Raw genomic sequence first — 13,026 nt, 5'->3', positions numbered from 1 at the left:
TGAACTGGATGCCTACTTCACACGCCTTGGTCCAGCTGCAGTCCATGCTGCAGCATGTGGAGTTGTAGATCTAGATATATTCTGGAATGGACTTAAAGAGAGACTGCCTATACTCAGTGGCCTGGCCATAAGATACAAATCTGTCATTGTGAACTCAGCAGATGCTGAGCGGAGTAACAGCATCTACAAGCTGGTGTTGTCAAGCCGAAGGAGATCGGTCACAAATGACAACCTCAAAGCCTTGGTCTTTCTGTACCATAACCAGAGGCTTGCCAGTGGAGCGTTTGAGGACAAAGACTTTGAGGAGGACTTTGATGAGTCTTTTGATGAGGCCTAGGTGTTTAACCTTGTCATCTTTGTATGTTGTATTGTGTTGTGTTGTGCTGACACCAGGAATGTATCGACACCTTTTGAATTTGGAGTCAGTGTTTATATACCCTTAAGTTCTCCACAGTGTTACTGAAAGTGTGTTATGTTTACAGTGAAGGACTGTGTGCACTTTACATTGTTTTTTAGATAATTCAAGAAATTAATGGATGCCAAAATTTTATTTTATTTTCCATTGTTTAGGCATCTTCAGCATTAAGCTGTGAGGTTCTGTTCAAATTTTGAACAGAGATTGTTTTTTATTTCTGATATGAATACTGATCCATTTATATTATTAGTTTATTATTATTTTATGTAGTCTTCAGGAGAGACTGCCTGCACACAGTACTAGTACTAATGTTTGTTTTGTTTTACTTATATGAAGGCTGAGACATTCATGTTTTACTTCATGTAGTGCTGTTCTGTGCACTTTAACTTTTGAACCACATTTGGATAAGTAAAGCCTATTTTGCTGCATTTTTGTAATCCTGGTAATCTTTTATTTGCCATATTGGTAAGATTGTTTATAGGTCTTTCTCAGTTCTTTTTCTTTTAATTAATGTTTTTTTCATAATTAATGTTTTTAATAATTTAATATTTAACATATTACTCATTATAATTACAAAAATGGAAAATCGCAACTATCGCTCAACTTCCACTACCTAGGGTTCATTTCCTTCCGCAGTATAATCACAACAAAAACCTAAAAAGCACCGCAACTTTCATCGCAATTTTTTGGAAAAGCTCACGCAACATCAGGCATTTTAGGCCGCAACAATCACAAAAAAGGCCCGCGAAAGGTAAATTGTGACTTTTTATCTCACAATTCTATTTTTTTTTTTTTTTCTTGTAATTGTGAGTTTACATCTTGTTGAATTGTGATATATAGTAAACTATAGGAATTGAGAGAAAAAAAGTAATTGTGAGATAAAAAGTAAGAATTACTTTTTTTTTTTTTTTTCCTTTTCTTTTTTTTTTTAATTCATGGCAGAAATAAGCTTTCATAGGTTCCACATGTGTAAGGGGAAAAAAACATAGAGATGCACAATCCAGCACACAATCTTACTCCTCTCCCATACCTCTTCTCCCTTGTCCTGATCCAACTACTCCTCTCCTCCTTCATCTATTCCTCTCCCTTACATTTTTTTCTCTCTGCTACTCTGTGTTGTTCTGCATCCACATTGAACAAATTTAAAGTGTGGAACATTAGGTCTTCATTTCTGACTTGCTGTGTTTAATTTGTAAATAAGATCAGAATGATCCATGATTTTGGTATGGGGTAAGCTTGTGTGAAAAGAACATTTAAGCATTTTAGAAACATGTTAATTGACTGCATTTTGTATGAAAACAACATGAATTGGTTTAATGGTATGGCCACAACAGACAGATGTTGTGCTAATTGTGTTTAGAGTTTTGAAAATGTGACTACAGATTGAACAAAGGGATGTTAGCAATTGAAAAAAAACTGTAATATACTTTGAGCAATAAACCGTGTTAAGACAGTTGCTTAAAGGGATAGTTCTCCCTATCATCATTTACTGTCCCGCATGTTGTTCCAAACCAGTATGATTTTCTTTCCTCTCTGCAGTGTTGTTCTTGTTAACTGAAACTAAAGCAATTGGAAATCATTTTTGGGAATTGAAATAAAGCTGAAATAAAATAAAATATAAATATTAGATCAGATGGAAAACCTCAATACATAAATAAATAAATAAATAGATAAATAAATGTAACTACCTGAAATAAATAAGCTGAGGTACTAAATTCCTGAAATTGAAAGTAAATAAATGCTAAAAAGACATAAAAAATATAAAAATGTCAAAAGCACATAGAAAATGACTAAATTTAAAATTACAATGAAAACTGAAAAATATACAATGAAAACCTAATTCAAAATATTAATAAATACTATAAAAGTTTATGGTTTATAATGAAGTTTTCACTTTAGTTGACTTTTATCATGTGGGCAAAAAGAGTACACCTTTTTTCTAAATATCTTCTTTTGTGTTCCACAAAAGAAAGAGGTTTGGAATGACATGAGGGTGAATTTTTTGGGTAAATTATCCCTTTAAGCCGACGATGAATGTCCTAAAGCCTGTTTCACATTTGAATTGCATCTAATTAATGGGGGACATAATACCTGTCAAAGAGCTCTCCACCTGTGACCAGCTCTAGGATGAGAAAGATCTCTGTCTCTGTCTCAAAAATTTCCTTCAGACGAATCTGAATCAAAACAAAGTGAGAACAGTCACATCAGAACAAGCCCATCCATATTCTCATGGAAAACAATGAACGGGGAACATAAATATCTTACAATATTTGGATGAGACAGACGCAGCAGGACTCCAATCTCAGTCCTCACAATTTTCTTGTCAATCTGAGTTGATGACACAATGAAAATAACCTCAAACAGTCATTCTGGGATTTCAGGAAATGAAAATGAAAATGAAAATATGCTCCTATAAAATCACCAATCAACTTACAGTTTTCTTCAAGACCTTCACAGCATAAGGTTTCTCAGTCTGCTTCTCTTCACAGCGAAACACAACAGATGTGGCACCCCTGTTGGTTAACACAAAGCAGTATACTTATGTATACTTATATATATATATATATATATATATATATATATACTATATATAATATACTCATAATTTAATAAGGATCTTAAATTTGATAAATGTACATCACAGAAATTACCATACATAAACAAATAGCACAAAGTGACAGATAGGAAGATGCTAATAAAATCCAAATGTGGCCTTCCACTGCTCACCTGATCATGAAGGTTCCTACCTACATTCTACCTCCCCCATCACCACTATATGTCTGTGCATTTCCATGACAACTGAGTCTAAACTGTCAGTCTCCATGAGGACATGAAATCTTAAAGAAGGGAATACACATTTAATGACATCATACTAAACTAAACTGGACCAAAAATTAAATTTGCCTGTACTTCAGACAAGGCTCTTAAAATGCTCACATATACAAATATTCTCCACACTGTATTCTGCCTGATGTACTAGCCTGAACATAATATGTAATGTATTAAATAAATCACCTTCCTTCTCTAGTACATAAGCCCTTACATGGCTGTGTTATGTTATACAATATTTGTGTTATATATAACCATATATGGTCCTCATGTTGCCTCTCAGATCTTGTCTTTGCTTTTCATGGTCATTGAATGACTCAATCAGACGAAGCACTCAAAGAGAAGGCCATAATTTCTCCATCTGCTGCCTTGTTATCCAGCACTTCAATGCATCAGTGTCTGACAAACAATTCCATATAATCAGCAATAGACATCAATCTACTGACGGTAATACAATGTGCAGGAATTGGCGTACATTAAAAACAATTCATTCTTTGAAAACGAGCCCCATAGAAGTCATTCTCTGTGCTGAATTTCATACCATGCCACACGGCTATAATGACAAACTGAAATCAGGTGACAGCATGAGCTGCTCAACATTTTGCATCCCACATCCTGGGAGGTAATGATAACATTTTAAAATACTTGGTGACATTTGCAAAGATTGGGTGTTTGTTTACAACAGGGAGATAAAATTTTAGCTCAATTAGTTTAGAAATAACCTATCACACTCATTAGCAGGACAAAATAAACTTTATTACAACACAAAACCACCTGCTCATATATAGACATAGGTAACACAAATATTAACACTTACATTGCACATATAAATATAACCAACTGCAGTAATAACACTATTATAACAGCTCCACATAGTAAATACATATTAAGTATAATGAAAGACCATTAATTGGTTTGACCAATATTATTTTACCGATATTTTAATCGGCTTATCTTTACTTAAATAGCTGCCATTTATACTAATTTATTCTTTATTCATATTTTTATGTTAGTGGCAGTTTGCCACAATGATAACTTTACAAAAAAAAAAAAAAAAAAAAAAAAAAAATGATCGGTTTCAACATCTAACAATGATACTTACAAATATGTTATAGGTTTTTTGTTGTTGTTGTTGCAGTCTGATGATTACGTATGGTAAAAAGCAGAAATAAAATAAAATAATTAAATATTGGTTCTGCATATGATTACATAATTTGTATCACTATGGTCATAAAAACAATATAGGTCGACAAGTAATATGAACGTATAGGCCTATGTATTTACAATATAATATCAAAATAAATGTAAATTGGATGCAGTAATGTACTTACCTGCCTAATTCTGGGCCCATGTTATAGAAATCCTCCACTGTCGCATCTCGGCGCGATCCATCGACCCAGTATTCCACCGTGCACGCGCCGGACCGAGAGGTGGGCATGATGGACTCTCCGAAGACTGTTCTTCCGTTATAATGAATACAACTAATCCCTAGATCAGGGAAGCCCAGGAAACCTCGATCACTTTTACATCTGAGTGTCAGATTAAGCTATGCTATGGTTGCTAGTCTATGTTTATGAATCTGCTCTTCAAAGTGATCAATGATTTAAAATGTCCAGGTTTCCATTTCCGTCTGAGTGCGCGTATTAAAAGTCAGTCCAGACACTGAGCATCACTGCGGGCTGGAGTTGATCTCCAAATCCGGTCTATTTTAAATGTATCTATATCTATATCCTACGTTAACAAGAAGACATATCTCATAAATTATGTTTTTTTACTCGGTTACTCAAAACAATACAAAGGCTGTTTTCAAAGTGGGTCTTCAGCTTCCAAATGGCCTCATAGATCCCAACCCTTAAATCTCCCACGACACACAACATTCAGGAAAATATCATAATCCTGCGATTCCCGATGTCACAAGCGACAGGATGATGAAATATTCCTTGCTTTGGTCCTCGCCAGAATGAAAAACAACAGATCAGCGTCTTATTTCTTAGATGCTTCTCAAAAAGCTGATGAATATTGTGAATTAGAAGGGTGAAGATGAAGTAAAGTCGTTTCTAATGTAAATATCACACTGCTGTTTGTGCTGGTAAGGGGTGGAGAAAGGGAGGGGGTCTGTCACACGGTAAACCACACACACACACACACAGTCACACAGTCACATACACACGCCCTCTCAGCCTCTCTTCCAATCCCTGGCTTTCACTGTGGGCTGCAAATACCCAGCTAACAAAATTACGTAACTGTTACGTAACTGCAACGTAATTTGGTGACCAAACTTTCGTCGTGGCGACGTAACTAGTTACGTCGTGGCAACCGGAAAAGTGAAAGGTGCCTATACGTCGCCTCAACGTAACTTTGTGACGTTGCCAGTAAGTAACTGCGACGTCGTGGCAACGTCATGGCGACTTCGTGGATCTATAGTCGTGTGTTGGTAACCAGTTAACGTCGTGGCAACCGGAAAAGTGAAAGGTGCCTATACGTCGCCACAACGTAACTTTGTGACGTTGCCAGTAAGTAACTGCGACGTCGTGGCAACCTTATGGCGACCTCGTGGATCTATAATCGTGTGTTGGTAAGCAGTTCGTTATTTTAATTATTTAATCATACTATGGGTTGACGTCCCTATTTAACTTGTCCTCATTTTCCCAAAACTCTTTTAGAGGCATTTTCAAAGACATGAAAGACTCGAATTTGATTAATTCAGTTTGTTTATATATCAGATAAAGCATATAACAAAAACTGTAAACAGGTATAAACATGTAAATGAACAAAGTTTTTTTTTTTTCATTGAACTGATCACTCCACCACATCTACTCCTCCGTCGTCTCCTCCTCCACGACGTGTCCCTAAAACAAGAAAAATGAAAAAGAAAGAACAGGTGAGTGTTTTCACATTTTAACATTAAAATACACAAGGCAGTTATCACTGAAAGAAGCAGCAATTTCTATTCATAGTTCATAGATGTTTGATGGAGAAATTCTCTTTTCATTCACGTGTTCGTGCACGTGTTATGGGCCATTTTCGTTAGGATTTTATTTTATTGATACACTGCTTCTGTTTGGCTTTGCTGCACGATAAATCGCATGTGATTGTCATGCGCATCTTGTCAGTATAAACGGTTCCGTGATTAAATCTCCATCACCACTTTTATCCCTGGTATAAATCTGTTTTACCCATGTACATGCACTTGTTTTTTGTTGTTGTTTTCCCACTGTATACCCTGTTCTATTTCTTCTATTACTGTTGTGAGATGTATATGTACATAATTGCAAATAATTAAAAAAAATGTAAATTTCCATCACGTGCATTCAGAGCGGCAATTAATACGCAGAGCCGTAGATCGCTAGCAATATCCCGTTCATGATCGAATGCGATTCATCTGCGATTATGAACGCGATATTTCGTAGCTTGTCAGCGATCTACGGCTCTGCGTATTAAATGCCGCTCATCTGAATGCACGTGATGGAGATTTAATACGGAACCGGCTTTAATGACGAGATACGCATGACAATCACATGTGCATTAATTACAGAACAGTCTCTGCTTTTCATACCTCAGCACTTTTATTAATGTGCGCCGGCGCATGTTTAAGAGTCTCTGCCATTAAACTTTCGATCTCCTTCTCTCCAAGACCAGCTTTATATTTCATGACGGCATCTGGAATTAAACAGAAGTGACAGCCGTTACAGTATGTAAGTACCAGAACGTTGTTCATGCTTGTTTTCATCAGTGTGTTTAATCATATGTTCATTCGTCTATAAATTATATATAAATGTCAAGTGTATAATTGAAATACAATGTATACACTTATAAATTATTTAATCATACCATTTTGTCATAGAAAATCATACTAATTAAAGTATCTTTATAGAAATCTTTCCTCTGTCAAAAATGTAATGTTTAATTTTAGTAAAAAAAAAGTGTGCCAGAAAATGCAGAAAGGAGAAAGTCAAAACTGTCACGGTTCACTAATCCGCTGTCTCATACTGTTGTCTGTGTGTAGGTTTTGGGATGTGTCACTTGATTGTTCTGTGTGGGCGTCGCCGCTGATTGCTGATCAGCGGCAGCTGTGGATCATTACACCTGCCTATATAACGCCTTGTCTTTCGTCTCATGTTTGTCAGATCGTTTGATGAAGTCCTGGTGTTGTCCCGTTGTTTCTCGTGTTTCTTGTTCCTGGACTGGATTCTCGTCGCTGTTTCCTGTTACCTGTCTGTCTCGTTGGATTACTCGTTCTGGATTTCATTCACGGATACTCACACGGACACACGGACTCACCATTCAGGACCATCATTCATCACGGACACTTCATCGCCCATCGAAGTCCCTGTGTTACCCCTCTCCTGCTGTCTGTGTTGCTGCTGTGTGTTTTGTGGTCTACTTACCTGGCGTGAAGCTCTATTAAAGAGATATTAACTTGCAATTGTATCCAGTCTTCTTTTCCGTGACAGAACGATCTGACCCACCATGGATGCAGCAAGTTCAGCAGCTATCACGGAGTTCATTAACCACAGTATTTCTCGCATGGATCAGCAGCAGGAGAGCATCTCTTCCACCGGACGCGCTGTTCAGGCATTGGTAACACAGGTGTCCGAGCTCTCCCAGCAGCTGCAACAACTTCGCGCTCCCACTGCGCCAGCCCCGCCGCCTGTTCCCCCACCATCACCGGAGCAGAGAGACCTGCCTGAGCCCCGCCTTCCCGTCCCACAGAGCTATGCTGGTGAGCCAGATTTTTGTCGAGCGTTTCTTAACAAGTGTTCTCTTCACTTTGCTCTGCAGCCACGCACCTTCGAGAAGGAAGAATCTAAGGTAGCGTTTGTTCTAACCCTCCTGACCGGAAAGGCGGCACTCTGGGGAACGGCGGTGTGGGAAAATCAAGATCAATGCTGCTCCTCGTTCCCGGCACTCTCCGCCGAGATGAGGAGGGTGTTCGACCGTGCGGTGGCAGGAAAGGAGGCCGCCCGTCAACTCACCGCCCTGAAACAGGGCAACCGCACGGTCGCCGACTATACCATTCAGTTCCGCACCCTCGCGGCGGAGTGCCGGTGGAACGAGGAGGCGCAGTGGGATGTGTTCCTGCATGGGCTGGCCGATCGTATCCACCGTGAAATCTACACACTGGACCTACCTAAGACCTTCAATGGACTGGTTGAACTCGCTCTACGTGTGGACTCTCGTTTAAAGAGGTTAGAGCTTTTAGAAGAATCTGGAGAGAAACACAGCGGAGGCGGCAGTCGTTTTTCCTCCGTGGTGGATACGGTCGGTCCTGTTTCCGATCCTGAGCCCATGCAGGTGGGGAGAGCTCGGCTTTCCCGGGAGGAGAGAGAGAGGCGGAGGTCCCAGGGTCTCTGTCTGTACTGCGGGGCGTCAGGACATATCATCAGGACCTGCCCGGTAAAAGACCAAGCCCGATAGTAAATTCGAGGCTACTATCGGGCGGGATCTCCGCCGAGAAGTCCTCGCCAGCCACCCTCCTCCCGGTAAGACTGAGATGGGCAACGCATAACATCACCTGCGACGCACTTCTGGACTCTGGGGCGGAGGGCAACTTCATGGACATTTCTTTCGCACGACAACACGGTTTACCCACATCACCTCTGACGCACTCCATATCAGTCAACGCTCTCAATGGACAGTCTCTTCCCAGTGTTTCCCATACTACGGACTTCATCACCCTCGTCACATCTGGTAATCACACTGACAAGTCCCAATTTCTGCTCATGGACTCACCTCATGCACCTGTTGTTCTTGGACATCCCTGGCTCACTAAACACAATCCCCGCATCGACTGGCAACAAGGAACCATCACTGAGTGGAGCACCCAGTGTCACAAGTCTTGTCTTTTGTCTGCTTGTCCCACGGTGTCTGTTTCTGTTTTGCAGGAGGAGGCGGAGGATTTGTCTAACGTGCCCATGGAGTACATCGATCTGAAGGAAGTGTTCAGTAAGTCCCGGGCTGCTTCTCTTCCTCCTCATCGTCCCTATGACTGTGCGATAGATTTAGTTCCCGGTAAGTCTCCGCCTAAAGGCAAACTTTACTCTCTGTCTGTTCCCGAGAGGGAGGCCATGGAGAAATATATTTCTGATTCTCTAGCGGCTAAGTTCATCCGCCCTTCCTCATCTCCAGCGGGGGCGGGGTTCTTTTTTGTGGGGAAGAAGGACGGATCTTTGCGACCTTGTATTGATTACCGAGGGCTGAACAACATCACGGTAAAGAATACCTACCCTTTGCCGTTGATGTCTTCAGCCTTCGAGAGGTTGCAAGGAGCGTCCGTTTTCACTAAATTGGACTTAAGGAACGCTTATCATTTGGTCCGCATCAGGAAGGGGGATGAGTGGAAGACCGCTTTTAACACCCCCAGAGGGCACTTTGAATACTTGGTCATGCCCTTCGGGCTGTCCAACTCGCCTGCGGTCTTCCAGGCACTCGTCAATGACGTGTTGAGAGACATGGTTGACCAGTTCATATATGTCTACCTGGACGACATATTGATTTTTTCGTCGTCTCTCCAGGAGCACGTTCAACACGTCAGACGAGTGCTTCAGCGGCTGCTAGAGAATGGGCTTTTTGTCAAGGCGGAGAAATGCGAATTTCATGCACAGTCTGTTTCTTTTCTAGGGTACATCGTCTCGTCTGAGGGAATTCGCATGGATCCTGACAAGGTTAAGGCTGTGGTGGATTGGCCAAACCCAGATTCCCGTAAGGCCCTACAGCGGTTTCTGGGTTTCGCTAATTTTTACCGGCGTTTTATTCGCAATTTCAGCCAACTAGCCGCGCCTCTGACCGCCTTGACCTCCCCCAGAACGACCTTCAGGTGGTCAGATGCAGCCCACGCTGCATTTGCCAAACTGAAGAGCCGCTTCGTTTCGGCTCCCATTTTGATTGCCCCTGATCCTTCGCGTCAGTTCGTGGTGGAGGTCGATGCGTCAGAGGTGGGGGTAGGTGCAGTTCTTTCCCAGCGATCTCCCTCAGACGACAAGATGCATCCATGCGCGTATTTTTCGCATCGTTTATCTCCCGCCGAACGCAATTACGACATTGGTAACAGAGAGTTGTTGGCAGTCAAATTAGCGTTGGAAGAATGGCGTCACTGGTTAGAGGGATCGGGGGTTCCCTTTATTGTTTGGACTGATCACAAGAATTTAGAGTATATACGATCGGCTAAAAGGCTCAACTCTAGGCAGGCTCGGTGGGCACTTTTTTTCGGACGTTTTGACTTTACTCTATCGTACCGCCCGGGCTCCAAAAACATCAAGCCCGATTCTCTTTCTCGTATTTTTGACCCTTCCGAACGCCCGTCCACTCCCGAGTGTATTCTTCCCGAGACGTTAGTGGTCTCCACTCTTACATGGGAGGTCGAATCGAAGGTCCTAGCGGCCTTAGAAGGGGTAACGCCTCCGCCCGTATGCCCACCGAACCGTTTGTTTGTGCCGGAGGGGCTAAGGTCCTGCGTTATCAAGTGGGGTCATTGTTCCAACGTGGCTTGCCATCCAGGGGTTAATCGAACTAGATTTTTGGTCAAGCAACGATTCTGGTGGCCAGCTATGGCTCGTGATATTCGCAGTTTTGTTTTGGCTTGTTCAGTTTGTGCCACTGGTAAGACTTCCAACCGACCTCCAGATGGGTTACTCCAACCTCTGTCTGTCCCTTCGAGACCCTGGTCCCATATCGCACTAGATTTTGTTACCGCCCTCCCACCCTCCCAAGGGTATACGGTTGTTTTGACCGTGGTGGACCGATTCTCGAAGGCGACCCATTTTATACCCTTAGCCAAATTACCCTCTGCTAAGGAGACAGCGGTTGCGGTCATTGATCACATCTTCCGGTTACATGGCCTCCCGGTGGATGTGGTTTCTGACAGGGGTCCCCAATTTGTGTCCAAATTCTGGCAGGAGTTTTGTAAGTTACTGGGGGCGACGGCTAGTCTTTCCTCTGGGTTCCATCCCCAGACCAATGGTCAGACTGAGAGGGCCAACCAAGATTTAGAGCGAATGTTGCGATGTTTGGCGTCCAAGAATCCTTCCTCCTGGAGTCAACAACTCTCTATGATTGAGTATGCTCACAATTCATTGCCAGTGTCTTCTACGGGCCTTTCTCCATTTGAATGTAGTCTAGGTTACCAGCCACCTGTGTTTCCCAGTCTGGAGTCCGAGGTCGCGGTCCCCTCCGCTCACGCCTTCGTCCAGAGGTGCCGCCACACTTGGAACAGAGCCCGCGAGACTCTGCTGCAAGTGAGGGCGCGTACCAAGGCTAAGACCGACCGCCACCGGTCGGAGCCTCCCGTATACGTCGTGGGTCAAAAAGTGTGGCTTTCTACTAAGAACATTCCGCTCCGCTCCGTTGCCAATAAGCTTGCTCCCAAATTCATTGGCCCGTTTACTGTCACTAAAATTATTAGTCCAGTGGCAGTCCGCCTCAAATTGCCTCCGGCGTACAGGAGGATTCATCCCGCCTTTCATGTGTCCAAAATTAAACCTGTTTACCGTTCTCATCTTAATCCGCCTACTCCGGTTCCTCCTCCGCCGCGACTCGTAGACGGGGAACCAACCTATTCGGTTAATCGTATTCTGGACTCTAGGCGGAGGGGACGTGGATTCCAGTACTTGGTGGACTGGGAAGGTTACGGTCCGGAGGAGAGAAGTTGGGTTCCTGCTAGGGACATTCTGGATCACTCCCTTATTGATGATTACAATCAACAGGTAAGGAGTTCTGGGAACGCCGTGAGGCGTTCCTAGGAGGGAGGGTACTGTCACGGTTCACTAATCCGCTGTCTCATACTGTTGTCTGTGTGTAGGTTTTGGGATGTGTCACTTGATTGTTCTGTGTGGGCGTCGCCGCTGATTGCTGATCAGCGGCAGCTGTGGATCATTACACCTGCCTATATAACGCCTTGTCTTTCGTCTCATGTTTGTCAGATCGTTTGTTGAAGTCCTGGTGTTGTCCCGTTGTTTCTCGTGTTTCTTGTTCCTGGACTGGATTCTCGTCGCTGTTTCCTGTTACCTGTCTGTCTCGTTGGATTACTCGTTCTGGATTTCATTCACGGATACTCACACGGACACACGGACTCACCATTCAGGACCATCATTCATCACGGACACTTCATCGCCCATCGAAGTCCCTGTGTTACCCCTCTCCTGCTGTCTGTGTTGCTGCTGTGTGTTTTGTGGTCTACTTACCTGGCGTGAAGCTCTATTAAAGAGATATTAACTTGCAATTGTATCCAGTCTTCTTTTCCGTGACAAAAACAATCTGATGTAATGGCAGCTTTAATATTTCAGTGTCAAATTTGTAGCAAATTTGTCTCTAACTAATCTTTGTGACTCACGTGTGATAACTTTGCATGTTGTTGTTTTAATCAGAGCCAGCTTCTTTCGCTTCCCATGCAGGCTGTAGTGGCACCATACGTTGTTGGTGGCTACTGCCCGCATTACCCTCCTTACACACTCTCCTGGATTGGCCCCACCGATAAGGCTGAGATGGTGTGTCTGGAAGAAAATGTCATTTGTTGACATGCTAGTAACCAAAGGTAATAGTATACTCATTATGCCATAAAATGTTACAACAGTTTAATTATCTGTTATAACATCAATGATGACAGAATTTTCATTTTGGGGTGAACTAACACTTTAAGAGGTAAGATGTAAAATAAATGTATTTCAAACTAGTTTACCTAATGCTAAAAAAAATGAAATTGGTGTTGAAATAAAATCTGCAAAAAGAATGTATAATGATGTTGGAACATTTAGTTTTTTGTTCTCTGAATTAAAGGATTAGTCCAC

General features: G+C 42.2%; 1 protein-coding gene across 1 annotated transcript; it reads right to left on the bottom strand.

Annotated features, from left to right (window-relative positions):
• Positions 1 to 2,446: 2,446 nt before the first annotated feature.
• Positions 2,447 to 5,357, bottom strand: LOC125249575 (calcium/calmodulin-dependent protein kinase type IV-like). The gene is made up of 4 exons (XM_048161893.1): positions 4,576 to 5,357; positions 2,850 to 2,928; positions 2,681 to 2,743; positions 2,447 to 2,589 (listed from the first exon to the last, which is right to left on the bottom strand). Exons 1-4 carry the CDS (start codon positions 4,680 to 4,682, stop codon positions 2,488 to 2,490), a joined length of 351 nt encoding a protein of 116 aa, XP_048017850.1. The 5' UTR covers positions 4,683 to 5,357; the 3' UTR covers positions 2,447 to 2,487.
• Between the last annotated feature and the right edge of the window lie 7,669 nt (positions 5,358 to 13,026).

Source organism: Megalobrama amblycephala, linkage group LG1 (assembly GCF_018812025.1).
Source record: "Megalobrama amblycephala isolate DHTTF-2021 linkage group LG1, ASM1881202v1, whole genome shotgun sequence".
Taxonomy (NCBI): domain Eukaryota; kingdom Metazoa; phylum Chordata; class Actinopteri; order Cypriniformes; family Xenocyprididae; genus Megalobrama; species Megalobrama amblycephala.
Note: the sequence above shows the minus strand (reverse complement) of the source record. Positions and strands in the feature narration are given on the sequence as shown.